The sequence below is a fragment of the Anabrus simplex genome, chromosome 1 (assembly GCF_040414725.1).
Source record: "Anabrus simplex isolate iqAnaSimp1 chromosome 1, ASM4041472v1, whole genome shotgun sequence".
Classification (NCBI taxonomy): domain Eukaryota; kingdom Metazoa; phylum Arthropoda; class Insecta; order Orthoptera; family Tettigoniidae; genus Anabrus; species Anabrus simplex.
In genome coordinates this window covers 314,371,689-314,393,465 of record NC_090265.1, presented here as the reverse complement: position 1 = coordinate 314,393,465, position 21,777 = coordinate 314,371,689, and the positions used below count along the sequence as shown (strand labels likewise).

The 21,777-nt window shown below is 40.9% G+C and overlaps 1 protein-coding gene across 2 annotated transcripts in view; it reads right to left on the bottom strand.

Annotated features, from left to right (window-relative positions):
- The window catches only part of LOC136856736 (protein tumorous imaginal discs, mitochondrial), a 244,530-nt gene extending 223,119 nt beyond the window's left edge, over positions 1-21,411 (bottom strand). For both annotated transcript variants that reach the window (XM_067134815.2, XM_067134816.2), the window contains exon 1: positions 21,218-21,411. In XM_067134815.2, the coding sequence (XP_066990916.1) occupies positions 21,218-21,392 (175 nt within the window). In that variant the 5' untranslated portion in view covers positions 21,393-21,411. The remainder of the gene's footprint in view (positions 1-21,217) is intronic.
- Between the last annotated feature and the right edge of the window lie 366 nt (positions 21,412-21,777).

Sequence of the window (21,777 nt, the reverse complement as noted above, 5' to 3'; positions counted from 1 at the left end):
ACCGGAAAGGGCTAGCAGTGGGAAGGAAGCGGCTGTGGCCTTAATTAAGGTACAGCCCCAGCATTTGCCTGGTGTGAAAATGGGAAACCATGGAAAACCATCTTCAGGGCTGCTGACAGTGGGATTCGAACCCACTATCTCCTGAATACTGGCCGCAATTAAGCGACTACAGCTATCGAGCTCGGTAGTTTGGAAAACTGTAGTGTGCCTGCCTAGACTCATTTCTCAGGTCTTTCTCCGTTGATCCCTCCTCCTGTTCCCATCTCAGTCCTTGAGCCATCTGTCCACCACACAATATCTTCCCTACCAGTTTTCCATCTGTTAATGTCCCAGGCTTCCTTTTCTGTTATTTGGATCTAAAATGGTTTCTCAAAGATATACTTTGGAATCATATGATCAGCTAGCATGTGTAAAACTTTCCCTGTTATTACTCTGTTAATTTTACAGTGTCCAAGACTGGGCCTTTGAACCTTCCAGCATTCATTTTGCTCCAATCTATATAAGCTCATTCTAGCCTGTCCCTCTATAAAGTTACTTAATGGAGGGAGATCTAGTAGGGTATTCAAGGCTTCTGTCGGCGTAGTTTTCATTGCCCCAGTTATAGCTATACATCCCATTCTCTCAAGGCTATTTAGTTTGCTACTGACATTTTCTTGACTTACTTTCACCCACCAAATGATTGCTGCATAGGTCATCAGTGGTCTGATGATCATTGTGTATATCCAATAGACCCCCCAAGTTGTGCCGACTGCCCTCTTGCATGAATACAGTAGGTTCTTAGCTCGGGTTATGTTTCTTTCTATATGAGGATTCCAGGTTAACCTTTTGTCTAACATTACACCTAAGTGTAACACTTGTTCTGCCATATAGATTTCTTGCCCAAAGAGCTTCAGTGTTCTCGTTCCCTCTAATTTCTTCCTTCTTGTGAAAGGGACCAGTGTTATCTTGCTCGGGTTGACTGTGAGTTGTTCTTCCCGACACCAGTTCTCCACCTTTGCATGAGGTCCTGGATGACACTCATCACTTACCTCTTACCACAATAACTAGATCATCTGCATATCCTTGTGTATAAAATCCCTGTTCACTGAGCATGACTACGATTTTGTTCACCACAAGGGTCCACAGAAGAGGAGAAAGGACCACTCCTTGCACACAACCTCAGGCGGCTCTAACCGTTAGCGTCTCTTCAAACAAAGTTGCTTTTATTTTCCTCCTGTCTAACATGGATCTAATCCATTTTATGACAGTCTTGCACACCCTACTCTCTTCAACAACTTTAATCATTGAGTTGTAGGTTGTATGCTATTTTTTTGTATTCTAGGCTTTCCTATAGTTTGCAAACCAAATGACGGAGTGCTGTCTCAGTGGATCTGCCAGGTCTGTATGCAAAATTATTTTCATGTAAGGTTGAGTTCAGTTGCACCATTTTCCAGATGTATTTATCCAGTATCTTCATGTTTTTAACATGAAGGAGTTTATAAGCATAATGGCCTACTGGCTTTGGCTTGGGCATAATTTACCCTTCCAGACTTTGGTATAAATACTGCCTTAGCCTTAGACCATGATTTTGACACGTACCCCAGAGCTAGACTTGCTCTAAAAAGGTCTGTCAGGGCCTTGGTGATTATCTCCTGTCCATCCTGCAGGAGTAGTATTGGGAGTATCTCATCTGCCCCCAGAGCCTTCATGGGCTGAAACGTGTTAATTGTCCACCTCACATGGTTAGGCTCAATTAACCGGTTGGCACAGTTCCAATCCGCTCTTCGTGGTCTGGCCTCTGTTTCAACCATATCTTCCCCTTCTACTTCCTCAGCCTCAGGAAAATAGCAAGCTAGCAACAGCTCCAGAGTCTCCTTTCCCGTCTGAGTGTATGTTCTATCGGGTTTTTCCAGCGTTCTCCCTTGATTTATATGTACCTTTTTTAAGAACCTTCTGGAGCCTTCCTGCTTCAGTGTTTGATTCTACTTTCTCGCAAAACAGTCTCCAAGAGTTTCTTTTTGCCCTCCGTATCTCTAGGTTATACTCAGTGAGTTTCCTATGATATACGTCCCACATACCATCTCTTGATAATATTTATACAATGTTCTAACCTCTTCCTTCATTCTGGATAGGTTGTTATTCCACCACCTAACATTTTTGGTGGTTTTCTTATCTCTAAGGCGACAGCTGTCATGGTATGAGTCTAAAATGGCCTCTTCTAATTGTTCCAATGCCTCATCCAATTCCCTCCGTCCCCTTACATTTGTTTGAATCTTTTGTACAGCCTGCCCTAGAACTTCTCTGTATACATCCCAATTCATTCATTTAGGATCTCTGTACAATTCTATATCACACTGCCTCACATCTATCACAAATTCAATATGCTGGTGGTCTGCCAAGGATGGCTAATCCAGCACCTTCCAATCCTTAATGAAGTCTGCCATATGCGTGGTGCTCAATGTGATATCTATTACCTCTTGACGATTCTTATTTATGAATGTCGGTTTATTTCCTAGGTTTAGTATTATCAAATCTGATCTAATAATAAACTCTAGTAAAGCCTCACCCCGTGCCTTGCAGTTGGTACTGCCCCATGCAGTGTGATGTGGATTTGCATCTGCTCCGAGCACTAAGTGTTCACCTTTCCCCTTTGCTTTGCAAATAAATTCTTCAACGTCTTCCAATAGAGGCAGATCCTATTGTTACTTCTCTGGGACCTTCCCAATTTCCAAGTTTTAACTTGGCCATCACTAAATCCCTTGAACAATGTTCCTGTAACATAAGACATTTTAATTTTCTGCTCACAAGTAAACATGTTCTGGGCATATTCAATGTACTATCGTAAATTAGCTTACCTCCAGATTCCGCCAGTCCTGCTATTCTGCCTTTAAATAACCATGGCTCTTGTATAAGAGCCATGCCAATAGCTTCAGACTAACTTACTGACGAAATTGGCAACAGCTACTTTTTTTTTTTTTTTTTTTTTTTTTTTTTTATGTTGAAGGTTGGCCTGAAGAACTTTCAGCACCATCCTTACCAACGCTAGGTTTTGCTTTCCCTTAATTACTTGAAATTTGATCTGCCCAAGTCCTAGCTTGGCCTTAAGGCCTCTCTTCTTGAGCTCTTCAAAATCTCTTTAATTATGGGCCAAAACAATTGTCCTTCCTGTGTCATCAGTAGTTGTCACATTCAGCACTCTCCACTCTTTCGTCAGAAGTTTGGTGTCATGCTGATGTATTCTGACAAGAACATCTTCAACCATCATCTTGTCAAATGGAAGTGGAAACTTGGTGATGACCTTTGTAATATTCAGCACCTTCTTGGCTTCTGCCACCTCTAAATTCTCCCTTTCCGAGGATTGCAACTGGCTACTGTCTGTTCCAGCCAACTTTTGGTTTCTGGACTTGCACAGATCAGTGCCATTGCTCCACTTTCCAGCCCTGGAGACTCGAGAAAGCCTGGAAGACATCCGTCCGACAGCAGTTTCATCTACGCTATCAGAACAGATGAGAGCTCTTTCAAGTCTTCCTCCTGCAGTTTCCCATCTGGTATTATGACTACCTTGATTGAAGTAAGTCTTTCCGAAAAGGACATGACCGTTTCTTCTTTCTGTTTCTTGGGGGGGCGGTTTTGTAGCCGAACTTGATGGCATACTATCCTCCGACCTTAGCATTTTGGGCGCTGTCGGAGGGATAGCCTCTCACTGATCCCTGTTCCTTGGCTTCTTCTCCATCCAAGTTCCAGCCGCTATTTTGGCTTCTTTCCTCACTCTCTTCCTTTCCTTATAGTATGCACTGTTGTGAGGTGGTCTGTCGATACGCAATCTGTTGATTTTTGATGCAGAAATCTTCAGTTCTGTCTCTTCAGACGTTCCTGATTTGCTTGTGGTAGCAGTCTGCTCTACTGGAGCTTCTGTTACCATTTCTTGATTTGTTTTGGCGACAGCCTGTCCTATTGGGACTTCTGTCTCCATTTTTTCCATCTTGGGCTTGCTTCTGGATCTGCTCTGCTGGAGCTTCCATGGCTTCCCTTGATGTCTGAGTTTTTGAAAATGGTTCTTTTTGAGCATCCATGTTTCTTTTTTTTCTTTTTTTTGCTTTACGTCGCACCGACACAGATATGTCTTACGGCGACGATGGGATAGGAAAGGCCTAGGAAGTGGAAGGAAGCGACCGTGGCCTTAATTAAGGTACAGCCCCGGCATTTGCCTGGTGTGAAAATGGGAAACCACGGAAAACCATCTTCAGGGTTGCCGACAGTGGGGCTCGAACGCACGATCTCCCGATTACTGGATACTGGCCGCAATTAAGCGACTGCAGCTATCGAGCTCGGTCATCAATGTTTCAATCAATGATAGGGTTTTCGCCCCTTCTAGGGTCCTGAGTGTCATTCACACCATCCGTGATGAGGCATACAGCCAGACATTGTCCTCCTGCAACTCAGGTTCTCTGTAGCAGAATCCACGCGCCTCAGTCTTCCATCTAGCAGTCTGCCCCTGACCCGAATCTAGCCAGGTTTGTTTCCATTCAGTAGGCCTATTCACGCAGTTTCCACTTGACATTCTCATGTCTGAGTTCACAGACACGAGTTTCCCCCTAGGTTGGACTCACCCCTTTCCCAACCTGCGACTTGTAGAGTAAAGTAATGTGTTGGTTCCAGCACCTCGCAATGAACCTTCACCTCAATCATCAGCACCACTTCTCCTGAACACCATATCACCCATATGGAGGAACCATGGATGCCTCTCGAGCATGTGTGGGTGAGGCTTCCACTTCCAAGCCTTGGCTAGGGCTAGTATCAATCATAATGCCTCAAGAAGTTTTCTGGCAATACCTGTTTTTGATCAACGAGAGGGTATTTTATTTCTCTCAGACCCTCCAGACAAGTCCAGAGGGTGTCTGATGGAAGAAGTCTTGTCTGGATACACAGGAGAATTCTGCCAAGTCTATCTGGACGACATCCTCATGTACAGCAAGACGTTTTCAGACCATTTGGAACCCTAGCTAGAATATTAGAGAGGTTGTTTCCACCACCTAGGACACACCCGATAGGGGAACAGGTAAGAAAACCCCCCACAGGTTCTTTGGTAATAGAAATAGAATTAGATTAGCATGGGTTGAAAATAAAGCCTCTGAGTCAGAAACTTTAGAAATCAGGATTGTTGAGGGTGGAGGAGAAAGACGACCTTGAGAAGTTGCTGAATAAGTTCCCTGATGTCATTACTGATAGAATTGGATTTACCACAATGGTAAAACATAAAATAATTTGTAAGAATAATATACTCCAGTTACAAAGGCCCTACCCACATAACCCAGATAAACAAAAATTTATAATTAAGAAAGTCAAGGAAATGGGGAACCAAGGATTGATTAAACCTTCAGTATCAGGATGGGCTTCTCCAGTAGTAGGCCTACTACCTAATAAAAAATAAAAAAAGATTATCGACTTTGTTTAGACCTACGTCAGATAAATAACAGGACTATATCAGATGCCTACCCCATGCCGGATCTTCGCCAACTGATAAAGCAAGTGAGTGGGGCAAAAGTCTTCAGTACCCTTGATTTGAACTCTGGCTACTGGCAAGTAGAAGTCAAAAAAGAGTCTCGACCAATGACTGCTTTTTCCACCCCAAGAGGACTATCAATTCAGAATCATGCCATTTGGCCTAAAGAATGCTCCAGCCACCTTTATGCGTCTGATGGAAGAAGTCTTGTCTGGATACACAGGAGAATTCTGCCAAGTCTATCTGGACGACATCCTCATGTACAGCAAGACGTTTTCGGACCATTTGGAACCCTAGCTAGAAAATTAGAGAGGTTGAGGATTCACAGACTTACCTGCCATTCAAGAAGTGTCAGTTTGCATCAAATTCAAAGACATAAGCTTCATTATTTTTTTGTATTGAACTGAGATCACAGAGATAAGTTATTTATAAGGTTCAACCTATTCAATGCAAAGTATGTGTTGTGTAGATGTTATTTACAACATTTATTTAATATGGGACTGCTTTCGACATGTTGAATGTCATCATCAGCCATACACACATTAATCAAAAACCTAGGTCATGTACTCATAGACAAGGGCTTGGAGAGACAAACTGAGAGAATAGGACCATTTAGGAACAGGAAAGGCCTTGAACAAAATGCTATCCTACATACCATTTAAATGGACCCAAAGGGAAGAAACACCTTCCAGGAGATAAAAAGATCTATTAGTGATGCTCCAAGTCCAGGCTATCTGGATACAAGCCGGGAGGTTTGCTTGCAGATGGATGCGAGTGACACCGGTCTTGGGGCTATACTGTTCCACGAGAGAGGAGGAGGCAAGGATATAATTGAGTATGCCAGTAGGAAATTTTCCGCTCCCGAGAGAAACTACTGTACAGCCGAGAAGGAGGCATTAGCAGTTGTATGGGCTGTTGGAAAGTTCAGAGGTTATCTAGAAGGAAGGAAATAAGTTCACACTCTCTACAGACAACTCTTCACTTCAGTGGTTGAACCAAGTTTCTGGAAATAAGTTCAAACTGATGCGATGGGCCTTGATCCTTGCAGATTTTGACTTTGAGATTTGTCATGTTCCTGGAGTAGCCAATCAAGCTTCGGACAGTCCATCAAGAAATCCTGAGGACTGGCAGAAATCGGCCACAAATTTATTAGAAAGAGACATTCCTGGGCCAACTAAGAGGTCTCAAACCGACCCTGTGCTCCTTGCTATCTGGCGAGGAAATAATGAGATCGGTTTAGATTTAATAAGGAAATGGCAGACTGAGGACATGTCCTGTAACAGAATGGCAGGCATCCTGGATCAGCAAACGCAGCACTGACTGTCGACCTGTCGCAGTTCTGTTTAAGATGTGCTACAAGAATTTTCGACTCAAAGACGGCATACTAAAATACAGGGTTATTACAAATGATTTGAGCGATTCCAAAGCTCTACAACAACATTCTTATTTGACATATTGCCACAAGGCTTTGCACACCTAGAGAAAAACTCAAAAAGTTGTTTGTTTTTTTTTTGGTTTGTTTTTTTGACATTTACAAATGTTTGATATGTGCCCCTTTAGTGATTCTGCCAACATCAAGCCTATAATGAAGTTCGTCCCACACTTGGCGCAGCATGTCCCTATCAATGGATTCGAAAGCACGGTTGATGTGAGCTCTCAGTTCTGGCAGACTTTTTGGAAGAGGAGGTGTAAACACTGAGTCTTTCATGTAACCCCACACAGAGTAATCGCATGGGGTTAGGTCAAGAGAGTGTGGAGGCCATGACATGAATTGCTGATGATCAGCTCCACCATGACCAAGCCATCAGTTTGGCAATCTGCAATTTAAGAATTGATGAACATCACCGTAGAAGTGGGGTGGACCACCATCCTGCTGGAAGATGAAATCCGCACTGTCCTCCAGTTGCGGCATGAGCCAATTTGATATAGATGTTGATTCCCATAGGGAACCTGAAATATTTGTCCCGAATGAGTAATGTTCAGAAACACGTGTCCTGTAACAGATTTTTTGCAGAAGAAAAAGGGGCTGTACACTTTAAACCGTGAGACTGCACAAAACACATTAACTTTCAGTGAATTTTAAATGTAATGCATAATAGCAATAAGGATTCTCTACCCCCCAGATTTGCACATGTCTGTTCACTGCAACATTAACAACAAAATTTGCTTCATCACTGAAGACAAGTTTCGTACTAAACTCATCCTCTTCCATACACTGTTGCAACCGTGCCAAAAATTCAAGGCGTTTGACTTTGTCATCGGGAGTCAGGGCTTGTAGCAACTGTAAGCGGTAAGGCTTCTGCTTTAGTCATTTCCGTAAGATTTTCCAAATGTTCGGCTGTGGTATGTTCAGCTCTCTGTTTGCTCTCTCCGTCGACTTCTGTAGGCTACGCATGAACCTTGCCCTCACGTGATCAACTGTTTCTTAAGTCACTGCAGGCCGACCTGTTGATTTTCCCTTACAGAGGCACCCTGAAGCTTTAAACTGCACATACCATCACCGAATGGAGTTAGCAGTTGGTGGATCTTTGTGGTACTTTGCCCTGAAGAGACGTTGCACTGTGATGGTAGACTGATGTGAGTGCATTTCAAGCACAACAAACACTTTCTCAGCTCCTGTCACCATCTTGTCTCACTGTGCACTGTTCACGACTGCTGTGCTCTCGTGGCAGAAATCTGAAGTGCGACTTCAGCAGACCAAAACTTTGAGTTTTTCTACATGACTGTTGAGTTTTGTGACCATATGTCAATTCATGGAGCTACAGTGAATTTATGAAATTTCTTCAATCATTTGCAATAACCCTGTATACTTCCCACCTGCCTGGATCTTCTCCGATCATTGTCATTCCGAATTCGTAAACCGTGAGGATTTTGAACAAATACCATCATAATCCAGAAGCCAGTCATCCTGGTCAAGAAGAAACCTATTCTTCGATTCGGCTACGTTGCTTCTGGGTACACATGCGTCAGGAAATCAAGAACTTCGTCCAAGCATGTGCAATCTGCACTCACACTAAGGCGAACAACCAGAAGGCGAGTACCAGCTTGAGAGGATGCCGACCACATCAACCTTGGGAGATCCTCACCCTTGACATTCTGGGACCCTACCCTAGGACATCTCGGGGGGAAAATTGGGATCTTCGTGGTGACTGACCCATTCACCAGATCGGTGAAGCATTCGCCATACCTGAAGCTACATCGGGACGTATCGTACAACTCTTAAAGATAGAAATCTTCAGTCAGTATGGGTATCTTTGGTGTCTACTCATGGACAGTGACAGTCAATTCACTTCAAGACAGTGGTTGCAAACTTTGTTGGAGTGGGGAATTGAACACTGGACTACACCGATCTACCATCCACAGGCGAATTCCACTGAACAGAGATTAATAGGAGCTAAAGAAGATGTTTCGGATTCACTTGGTCGACAGACAACATACCAAGCGGGGCCAACACCTACACGACTCCCTTCTGGCCATCAGACAGGGGGTTAATCACATCATGGGTTTCTCACCTACAGAACTTTTCCTTCGACATCCAATCAAGAAAACTGGCAACTGCAACTTCATCTGTGGACAATGAGAGGAACCGGAGGATCCTGATAGAGTGCATGTGCAGAATCAGCGGCAGATTCAACAGGCGCATTGCCAAGCCGAAGAGCGTTCAAGGAGAGAAGCCGAGAACAACGATGCACAATATCTGTGTTTCTGTTACAATACCAACTCTATTAATCATCATTAGCAATAAGTTCACTAAGTCAGGTATTTATAGACTCAATTGTAATAATTGTAACGCATCTTATCTCAAACAAGTAGGAGCTTCCATACAAGATACTTACAGCATGTTAATGCCCTGAAATATAACAGAATTTTGGCCATGGGACAGCACATGGGTGATACTAACCGTAGGTTCACTAATATTAACTGTACCATTACGTTACATTAGCGGCCGTAAATGTCATGGAAACAGTGGACAAATATGGCGTACAATAGCTTCAGGCAATGTGCAAATGCACAGAGTAGAGATATAGTAAATCGATAACGACCGGCCGCAAAGAAAAGAGTCTCAAGATTAAATAATGTTGGACCATAAAAAATTTGAATGGAACCGATTCTTGACTACCTTGAAAAAAAAAGTTACGAGTTGAAGAGGATCAGCACAACTTACTGAAGGAGAAGAAAGAGATTAGCGCAACGTTAAATATTAAAGTATTAATATACAGACATCATTGAAGACTGCATCTGCAAAATATCGGCAGGAAAAGCGAAGATTTGGAGGAGAATATTCATTACTGCAACAGCCAAATTCAGAAGCGAAAAGAGACTACAGCCGAGTCGAACATTGCCGAAATCAGTATTATAGCAGCAAATCTTTGCTAAGGAAGGCATAATTTATTGTTTCCAAGTGGGAGACAATATCTGTTTAAGCTAGAGAATTAAAAAGTAGGCCGAATTAAAGAAATTTCCAAATTAAGAGAGATATTTACAACCAATACGAGAATCACAAGACAATTATTACGTATTGAGTAACCTACTATTCACCAGTGAAATATGCATTCCATGTATTTGTTGTTTTATGATTTCATGAGAACTGGTGACAAGATGGAGTCAGCTTAAACAGATGGAATTGATCGCTCAAGATGAAATAGCTCAAGCCAAGATTCCCAGCCGGAGCCGCAGATGACGTAATCTTTGGACTGCAAGGGCTGCCTATTCCAAGATGTCCTAGACCAGGAGAGATCCAGCAGCAAAATCCCGTTACGAGATAAGTATTACGAGTTGCATCGTATTGAATTTGAAATCAGTTGATGAAAAATATTTATATGTGTGCAGGAGTGCTAGAAGTAAGAGATTTAGTGCCAATGAACGGATATTAGAGTATAAATGCCAATTATTAACCGATGATATGTGCCAATTTCTGCAGTATATCTATGGTGCTTATGAGATGATTTTAGGTTAATGGAAACAAGATCTGATTGAGCATTTGTGCATGTTTAGTGCCAATCCATACGAGCAGACCGTGAAACGTTAAACCAGTTGTGGTTGTAGAAAATGCATGCGAGATACGAGACGTAACCTAATATTTGAGGTCAATATGTGTTGCAGTCATGGCCAGTACGATAATTGTATTGTAAGAAAATGTTGAAATATTACGGAGTTGCAGTGTGTGAGAGAATATTCAGGCTATTAAGTAGTTCTACCGTAACACAGAGGTTAGTTAAATGGAGATAAATGAATATGTTTTTAAATATGGAGGTATATATAAAGGAAATGGAAGATTAATGTGGCAAGATGTAGTTAGAATGAGGAGATATGTTTTCTGTTCGTTGCATGAGTAAGGGATAGCTGATTGAATTGCGAATTCATGTGTTACATATAATATTTATATTAGGATTAGCACTGCCAGTGAAGGATTCAGGCCATGTTAAGTTGAGTGTATGACTTGAGGCAAACATTATATGTTTCGTAGTGACTTTCAAGCTGAAGGTATTGATAGGTTATATGTTTGTTATACGTTACGTAATATAAATATACAAGAATAAAATGGAGTCTCGCATATATATATATATTTGAAGTTCAGCGCGTCAACGCTAATATGAAGAACGGTTTTCTTTGACAAAATCTTGGCACAGCGAAGAGATATTTGAGAATAAGTAAATATATTGGCATATGATTAGGAATTCGTGGCACGATTTTCGCAGGTTAGACTGACTTACTATTATATCTATGGCACTCTGTAGTAAGAATATTTGGTTTATTATGTACATATGGTGGTGTACAGTTTTAATTTATTCAATTTTGGCTATAATAGGAATGTTAATAACTGCATGGGTGTTTTTGAACCCAGATTTAAACAAGGTAATGCTTATCTCGTAACGTGATGAGTTAGAAGTGAAAATCCAAACAAGAATACAAACAAGTGTCCAAATAAGTGTCCAAATAAGTTCAGACAAATAGACCAAAAAGAAAGATGAAACCTAAATGATGCCCCAAAGACAATCCCAAACTGTATTAACAGGAAGATATTCCACTCCTCCTTGATGAATAAAGTTTTGATCCCTACTTTTCCCCCATGAATCAACTTAAATACTGAAAATATGATATATTATTGAAGGTTAACGTAAATGGAAACAAATATGATAATTTAAAGATTTTTAACTATGTTTATCTCAGAAGTCAAGAATTTAAAAAAAGATCTATGTAATTTCATACAATTTTCCTTTCTTTATTGCCAATAGATGCATAAAATTCCATTTTATAATATATTAGCATGATAATAAACTAGATATAGTATTGATATTGCGTTTCTATTCCTAAAGTAACTGATAGTAAGTAGTAATAAGATAATATATGGAGCAATTGAATTTATTTATGTCAAATGCTAATCGTTGATCAGGCAATTTCCGTAATGTATGGAGACTGAATGACTGGTTGAGCGGATAGCTACTCTTCAACGGAATCTACAACTTATCTAGAGTATATGGGAATACAATGAAAGTAATTTACCCTGAGAAACGAATATGCACCATATTGTTATTGCTCGTGTTCATACGTGATATCCCAGTTTTCATGTAAATTATCCGTAATGATATAATACAGAGTCTAGGTATGATTTTCAACCCGATGTTGTGAATTTCGTAGCCGGAGCAATGTTTAAACTGGTGTATATTTAATTAATGCTCTAACGCGGCGTAATAGAGGAAGTCACCGCGGGAACATTAATAAACCAAACGGTGCACAACCAAGACATGAAAATTCTCAGTTATACAAAAAGCCCCAACTGTTCAATATAACGGAAAATTGTTTTATCCATCTGAAAGAGTTTCAAACCTAACTTCAATCTAAATGAAATTTCAGAGATATCAAACATTTTATTTGAACTTTTAATTTCTATCTTTAATAATCATGCTTCAGATAAAAAGAATTCTTTCTTTTATAATCTCTTTAAATTACCCTCTCAGCAGCTGTCTTTCTTTCCTCATCCTTCAGCCCCGCCTTACACACCGATTCTCTCCCTCCCCCCCTCCTATCTACCGCTCCTTTCTTTACTCCCTCCCTCCTCTCCCTATCTACTCCTTTGTTTACATCGCCTGCTTCCTACAGCAAGTCAGTACTTGTTCTACATCAGACATTATAGATTTACTTATTTGCCTGAGGTCCTGAGTCAACTTAAAGACATATTTTGAAAAGAATACCATAACCATTTTCGTTATTGTCTATATATATAAAATAACTTGTCCTGACTGACTGATTCATCATCGCCAAGCCAAAACTACTGGAAATAAAAAAATGAAATTTTGGGGATATATTCATATTAAGATGTAGGTGCTCACTAAGAGCGTTCTCCGAAGGAAAAGTTGGCTGTTGAAAACGAACCCAGGAAAGATTAAAAATGATCGGTTTGTGATCAGAATAAGTACATCGAAAATCTACAGCCTGTTTCCAGTCATTCAACAGGGTCAGGAATGGAATGAATAAAGCCCCCATCTAGCGGCGACAATAGAAATTGTGCCGGCTGCCGAAGCACTTCTCTGGGGCAATGATCGATGAATGACAAATGAAATGAAATATTGGACAGTGCTGGAATGAATGACAGGAAAAACTGAAGTATCCGGAGAAAAACCTGTCCCGCCTCCGTTTTCTCCAGCACGAATGTCACATGGAGTGACCGGGATTTGAACCACGGAACCCAGCTGTGAGCGGCCGGCGGGCTGCCGCCTGAGCAACGGAGGCTCCTTATAAGTACATTATGAACAGTAAAATCTATTGGTCTCACCTCCTTTTACACCCCACCGCCGTTAAGTTTATTTAACCCTCCCCCCCCAAAAAAAATTTTTTACGAGTAAGATTGCTAAGTTTTGGAGGATTATATATAAAACGTTAAGCATTCAATTATAAATTTCAGTATAATACCGTAGCGAAGCACGGGTATCTTGCTAGTAGGCCTATATATTTTAATGGTATAATTATTCCTACAACACTGTCTGATATACATGTGTTTTAATTATCACTAATTTTTATTTCACTGAAGATGGCCACTAAGTGGCTGAAACTAGTCCCAAGACTTATGTAATATCATTTACTTGATATGCCTGCACTGTATTGAAAAGGTCAATTCATTCTTATACGTGGTATGTTTCAAGCTGTCAGTAGTGACAAGTAGAAGAATAAATAAGCTTGAGTGGAGCTTTTAAAAGTAGTAGAGATCAATATATGAAGATAAGGCTGGAATTCAAGATTGGGGCAAATATTCATTTATAGGATGAGGAGTAATGCACTGGAATAAATTCCAAGGGATATGTTCAATAAACTTAAAGTTCGTAAAAAATATTTAAGAAAAGGCTAGGTAAACAATTATAAATAAATGTAAATAAAAGGTGAACAACTGATAAGGAATTGGCCACCTGGGTGACTGCCCTAAATGCAGATCACTGATGGTTGATATTAATTGATTCTCAGATTGAGTCAGGCTAAAATTTAACAAGTTGAAGCTAGAGTAATTAAAAGGTGGCCACGGAATAAATTAAAGCAAATTTTAGAAAACATGATTAACTCAAGGAAAAAGTTTTGAGAGGCCTATTAGAATCTACAGAACTTGCGTGTACAAAATAATTTGTTTAACATAGGTCTATGTTCTATATGCTAGAGATGACAGATGCTAAGGTGTCAGAATTTGATTCTAAAGAATTTGTAGGAACTGATATTCTGCAATATCCGAAGTCATTAAACTGGAATTGTTGCATTTAAACACCCTGTAACATTACCACAGTTAAATGTGGACGACAAATGCCATTCTAGACCTGACGGAAAAAAGAAGTCAATATAAAAACCGAGATCCGAGAACTCAACATAAGGATCAGGCGAGGCATCAGGAAGGCCAAAGCCACATGGCTTGAGGACCGACGTGCTGACCTGTAATAAATAAGAGGGGAATTCCTCAAGCCAGTATTATTGGACCTTTATGTTTTCTTATATACACTAGTGTCCAAAAGTTAAGCATAAGTTACGAGTAAGCAGGGCAACAGGAAATAGACCGCAAATCGCACGACATATGCACCTACCAACCTTACATGTTCCCTCTGTATAGGAAAGGAGTGTTCCCTGCTTTGACCAGCGGCGTAACCACAAGGTAAACACAGCCAGGGCCTGCGCCCCATATTCCCTCAGTCGTTTTTTCTCTGTTGTAGTGTGCGGAGTGTAGCCTCATGGTGAACATGACAACATGACACGAAGCCATTTGGACCTCGTTTTGCAGGGTAGAATACTCGACCACCTGGAAACAGGCCAGACACAGACCTAAGTCGCTGTATCCGTGAATGTGCCACAAAGTGTCATATCCAGGCTTTGGAGACGATTTTGAGACACACGAGAGTTTAGTCGTAGGCCAGTACCAGGTCGACCAAGGGTAACCACCCCACAGGAGGAACGATATCTGGCCTCAACCGCCCAACAAAATCAGAGTGCACCTGCAAGACAATTGTCGGCGGATCTTGCAGCTGTCTCAGGGGTTGCTGTTTCCTGGCAAACTGTGTACCGGAGGCTCAGAACAGCAGGGTTGTTTGCCCGACATCCAGCGGAGTGCACCCCGCTTCAGTTTGCAGAACGATTCCCGTCACACAATCTGGAGAGAACCGGGTAGCCGATACAACCACAGGAACATCGTGGAACGGGACCAGTATGGTGGTGGTGGTGTCAAGGTGTGAAGCGGTATCATGTTGAATGGCCGTACGGACCTGCACATCTTCATGGGTGATCTGAGGAACACTGTTAGCGCTTGGAGATACAGGGATGAGGAACTGAGACCATATGTTCGACTCTTTAGAAGTGCAGTTGGTCCAGACTTCCTCTTAATGGACGATACTGCACTGCTCTGGTGGATGAATTTCTGGCTGGGGAAGACATTCATCGCATGGACTGGCCAGCGAGATCAAATTATATGAATAAAGAAGTGGAATCAGAGATAAGGCTTTTTGCTGATGATCTTCTGTATAGAGTAATAAATTATTTACAAGATTGTGAGCAACTGCAAAATGACCTCAATAATGTGAGATGGACAGCAGGCAATGGTATGATAAACGAGTTTAAAAGTCAGGTTGTGAGTTTTACAAATAGGAAAAGTCCTCTCAGTTTTAATTATTGCATTGATGGACGAAAGTTCCTTATGGGGATCAATAAGTGAATAGATGTTAATATAAGGAAAGATCTTGATTGGGGTTATCACATAAATGGGATTGTAAATAAAGGGTACAGATCTCTGCACATTTTTTTGAGGGTGCTAAGGGGTTGCAGTATAAGGATGTAAAGGAGAGGGCATACAAGTCTCTGGTAAAACCCCAACTAGAGTATGGTTCCAGTGCATGGAACCCTCACCAGGATCACTTGATTCACAAACTGGAAAAAATACAAAGTAAAGTAGCTCTATTTGTTCTGGGTGATTTCTGACAAAAAAGTAGCTTTACAAAATGTTACAAAGTTTGGCCTGGGAAGATTTGGGAGAAGGAAGACTAGCTGCTCGACTAAGTGGTATATTATAATACCAATATAAATGGTCCATTATTGGACATTATAAATTTTCCAGCTAACTCATTCCTGGTTGCCAGCATTTCTCCCTCGTGTGCTAGGTTGGGCTCATCAGTTGGTACCTAGCACACCTACCAAGACTCTGGCTAGTCTAGTGCATACCGTGGAATGGTATGGTATGGTATGTAAGTGGTATGTTTCGAACTGTCAGTGGAGAGATGGCATGGAATGACAGACAAATAAGTTTCAGCGATTTCTTTAAAAGTAGGAAAGATCACAATGTGAAGAAAAAGTTGGAATTCAACAGGACAAATTGGAGCAAATATTCATTAATGGGAAGGGGAGTTAGGGATTGGAATAACTTACCAAGGGATATGTTCTATAAATTTCCAATTTCTTTGAAATCATTCAAGAAAAGGCTAGGAAAACAACAGACAGGGAACAGGTAGCGACCTGGGCGACTGCCCTAAATGCAGATCAGTAGTGATTGATTAATAGATAACCTGAAAAGGCACTGTGATATTTTCCATCAGCACAACATTCATGAGGTGATTGGGCATAAGCAGACTAGTTGACTGAACTGCCTGAGAGAAACAACAGCATGACCCTGAAGATGCAACAAAGGATGGAGTATGTACCGGAACTCTTATTGTAGACAAATGAGGTAACTTAATCCACCTAATCAGTACAATATAAAATTAGTACTTCAATTTATTTTAATCATGGTACTAATTTTGGCCTATTGATATTAGACCATCATCAGCCATGTGACCTTAAAACATTTCAAACTAATTGGCCATACATATCACAAAAATAGACGGCATAATACTTGAAAATAGTTGATTCAATATTCAATATCCACTAAAATAAGTTACTGTCGATCTGTTGGTATACTTCAATAAATACACTGCCTCACAAAAAAGATAAGCACTCAGAAGGAGTGGTCCAATATCCCATTTCAGTATACATGCATACCATTGATATGCGAGTAAATGAATCGATTTACAAGGATCTGTAGCGTATAGAACGCCCACCTGGGTGTATTTGTGATGGCACCGTCCTGTTGTTGATAAGTTGTTACCAGTCAACAGCTGCGAGTCAGACAGTTAAGCAAGACGTGCAGAGAGGACTACGTACAGTATGAAGCACCCGCGATGCCTCGCAGGTGCGCCTGACAGTCTATCCAACAACTGACAGCATTTGACAGAGGTCGCACTGTGAGACTACATAAGGCTGGTTGGTGGTATCGTGCAGTTGTGAGACATGTGGGCCATTCAGATGTCACAGTGGCCTGATTGTGGACTCAGTGGATAGGCCTACATGAGGGCACCCAATCATGTCGTGCAGGTTCGGGTCGACCAACAAACACCATCCCGAGGGAGGACCGTCGTATGGTGTGCCAAGCACTGCAGGATCCCATAACTTTGGCCCCCACCATCCGTGAACATGTACTGAAGACTCTACAACATGCTGCGAGATCCCGCACAGTGTTTGAACGACTAGCATCCGCCGGATTGGGGTCCTACAGCCCCATGCGTCGGTTGCCACTGATACCAGAACACCAGCGGCTTGCGTTTGGAGTGGTGCCTTGCCCGAGAGGCATGGACAGAAGATGACTGGAATTGCATTATGTTCAATGACGAGTCCCGCTTCTCCATAACCTCCGATGACCATCGTGTGCGGGTTTGGCGGCGTCGAGGGCAGAGGGCAGATCCTGGCCATTTTGTGGAAAGACACACAGGCATAATCCCTGGCATCGTGGTGTGGGAAGCCATAGGATATGCGTTTAAGTCACCTCTAATAATGCTTCGGCAGATTTTAACGGCACAGCGATAAGTCACAGGCATTCTGCGTCCACACGTCCTATCCTTATGGCACAGCACTTTGGGACAGTGTTCCAACAAGATAATGCACGTCCACACACAGCACGTGTCTATAGACTGCCTAGAGCATGTTGAGGTCCTCTCGTACCCAGCAAGATCCCCGGACCTCTCCATCATTGAACACGTGTGGGATGACATTAGAAGGAGACTCCGTCCCAGTACCAACCAGCAGGATCTGGAGAGACAGCTGCAACAACTGTGGACGAACTTGCCTCAGGAAAGGATCCAAAGCTGTCTGACACCATTCCGAACTGCATAAGAGCATGCATTGCGTCCAGGAGGGGGGGGGGGGGGGGGGGGAACACACTACTAACCTGGCGCCAACATTCCACCTGTAATTGTCAGTTCAATAAAGGCACATGGTCTTTCAGCATAAGTAGTTGCTTTCACTTTCAACCACTCCTGGGTACTTAACTTTTTTGTCAGGCAGTGTATAAATCACCATCTTGAAGACATGTAAATAATTTGTTGAACACTTGTATAATATTAAAAGCAATTTGTGAAAAATCAAGATAGATTGATGTTAAATTAGATCTTAGTTGATTATGTTATGAAACAAAGGTAAATAGGTTGCACAGCAACATCAAAGAATAGAATATCTAAATTACATATCTTCAAGACAGTGATTTATTTTTGAGGTATACCAACAGATCGTAAGAAGTTTCGAGTGTTTAGTTTTATCCTCAAGACAGTGAATTATTTTAACGGATGCTGAATATTGGATCAGAACTATTATCAAGTATTATACTATATATTTCTGTTATATGTTTGGCCAATAAGCTTTTGAAGTGTTTTAAGATCATATGACTGATAATGGTACCATGATTAAAATAAATTGAAGTACTAATTTTATATTGTATTGATTAGGTGGATTACCTCATTCGTCTACAATAATTATACCATCAATATGGAACATGAAAATTATAAACAAGAACCATTACAGTAGGTGAAAAAAGCGAAGGCACAGAACAAGGAGAATCTATGACGGGCCCATCAATTACAATGACTGAGGTAGAACAGGCCCTAAACAAGATCAAAAATCTGAACGCTCCAGGACCACATGAAATTCCACCAAAATTGCTTCTACGTGTGAAAGGAAAAAACAAATGCCGATACAATTCAACAAGATTTAAGAAACAAAAGCACTCCCTGATAGTGGTTTCAGTCAATGTCTGTGAGCTTGCCCAAAAGACATAATGCAAGAGAATGCCAATACCAAAATATAATCAGCCTGATGAGCACTGTACTGAAAACCTTCCTAGGGTTATTCATCAATGTATCTATAGGAAAAGTGAAGGGCACATTGGTAATACACAGTTCGGGCTCTGTAAACGCCTTGGAACTGTAGAAGCTCTGTTTTGCATTCAGGTTCAGAGATGACCTGAAGCAGAGACAATGTAATCAGGGTTGGAAAAGTCCAATATGAACAAGTACCAAATGAAAAATAACAACCAAGAGGATGTAGCAGCTGATCGGACAACATGAGGCAGAGGTCTAATAAGGGTCCTTCATGCTGGCTACTAAGTTAAATGCTCCACTTACAGTATATGCATATCACCATGGCATGACTGAGCACAATTTCTTTTGTTGCTAATCCTTAGATGCTCCACTGTATTTGTTGTTATTTGTTATTTATATGCTCGACCTGCAGCACTCATGTCGGTTTTCTTCCTTTCAACGACCAGTTGCCAACTGCACAGCCCCAGAACCATGGTTATGATCCACCTTTTCTTTATTCGTTTGCACACATCCTGGCTAGTGCCAAAAACACATTGGTCTAACACATCCAGGATGTTTAGTAGAGGGCCTCTCAAAGGGAGTGAGCCTCCTGTATGGTGGGGGATCCATTTTGTTACAGCCAATGGTCCACATTCTTTACAATTATTTCTTGTACGGCAGCTTGTCATTATTTGTATGTGCACAGCCTGGCAAGTGACAAAAAGCTGTTGGTCTAACGTCATGGGTCTTTAGCAGAGAGCCTTTTAAAGGGAGTGAGCTGGTACTCATATCAGCTATTGGCCCACACTGTTTATGATATTTTCTTCTGCAGGAGTAGGTGATGAAATCTAGCTCTTTTTTATATCCTGGGTGTGATATCATATTACATAAAATTCCACCCAATGGCAGTAGTAGTAGCAGAAGGAAATATGGAGGATGATGTGCGATTATTAATCTTAGGTTATAAAATCAACTTCTTTAGCAGGTTAGTGGGTCCCTGGCATTCATAATTAACACATCTCTTCTCTCTAAGTAACACGAGGTAAGATTTATTTACCTTACACTATGTCACTTATGCTATAGGAACCTTATTCCACCTCTTATTTCACAGAATGTAAAGAATCATCCACAGAGATAAAATGTATAATTACCTGCTATATCATACAATAAACTATCACACGGCATGTTTAACACAATTCTACAGATCCAGTTATCAATTTAAATCCTTCATTGAACACGAGTTTAGAAATTTTGAACAGAATCAATTCCAGATATTTCAAAAAATTGTAAAATTATAAGGCCCATATACCCAGAATTACCAAAAAAACTACTACAGCGTCCTCAAAATATTTCAAAAATAGCCAGTAATATACCACTCAGCAGTATTCATCATAACCTACCAACAGGAGGGCAGTGATTGTCAGATATGATACAGAGCAAAGGAAAACATTACTTAGGACTACATACATTGCTACAACTTCTAAAGAAAAATCAATAGTTAAGCTAGTATCAGAAAGGCTCCTTGCCTTACGTTATCATAGACATGAAACCGGGTTTGCCATAAATCAACGTCTAAATGAGTATACCATCACAAAGTAACAATGCTAAAGTGACCAGAAGCAGTGGTCTTTTCAGTGGTATCAAAACAACAAATACAATAAGATGAACAATATATTCTGTCAATAACGAACGTACATTGTATCTATGGCTAGCACGTAGTCTCTCGAAAACTTTAACATAAAACAATCATCAAACATAACCTTTAAAGTATGGCAGCGCCAACCATACCAAAAATAAACGATTATCTTCATACTTCTGTATAAAGATGAAGCCAATAAAAAATGTGTGTCCATCAAGATTACCTGCACGATTGAACAAGTTAATGCAGATTTGCATTACAGCGGTGTTATTTATACCCGAGCAAACATAACCGCGCCGGTACTAACATACCACTAACAGAAAGGTCGAGTCTACTGATAAGTTTATAACATAAACAGGATGCAATAGCCATACATTTACATTGAATACGATACGTCAACACGACATTATAAATAAGAGACCCGTTATGTCCATTTATTGGTTATAGGGTACCCCGAAAATAAACCTTTCAACTTACATTGTGAACTCCCAAACTTGAAGAAACCAATTGTCACGAAAGCCGATCGATATATCCGGCCACAGTCATTGCAATTATGCACTAAACGGTATGAAAAAGTGTTGACAGTCTGTAATCCACTAAAACTAATGCTTCGAGCACAGAGAAAGGTTATCATGCCTCTTCGAGTCGCCATAACTGACCAAAGGACAACATGTTTCCTTCTGGAACAGAGAGTCATACCAACATACATCCCCATTCTACAAAATTTCCCAAATAAATGTGTATGAATGACGAATAGAAATGAAAGGTTTAGGTCAAAAATGATATTATTTCCTTAGGACTTTCATATTTTCCGGATGAAAAAATTACAACTGCATTACCTTGAAACTTCTAAATCCAAAATAATAATAATCTCGAAAAGTTGGGCATGCTCGAGGTATTGAGTCGGGGAAAATTTCGACAGCAGAAGTCATCGAATTTGCGAGAAATTTCCCAACTCTAAGTTATAAGGTCTACTCTTATTCCCACCCAAACTAGCATTAATAACCGTTCTTCGCACGGGAATCTGCAGTGGATTA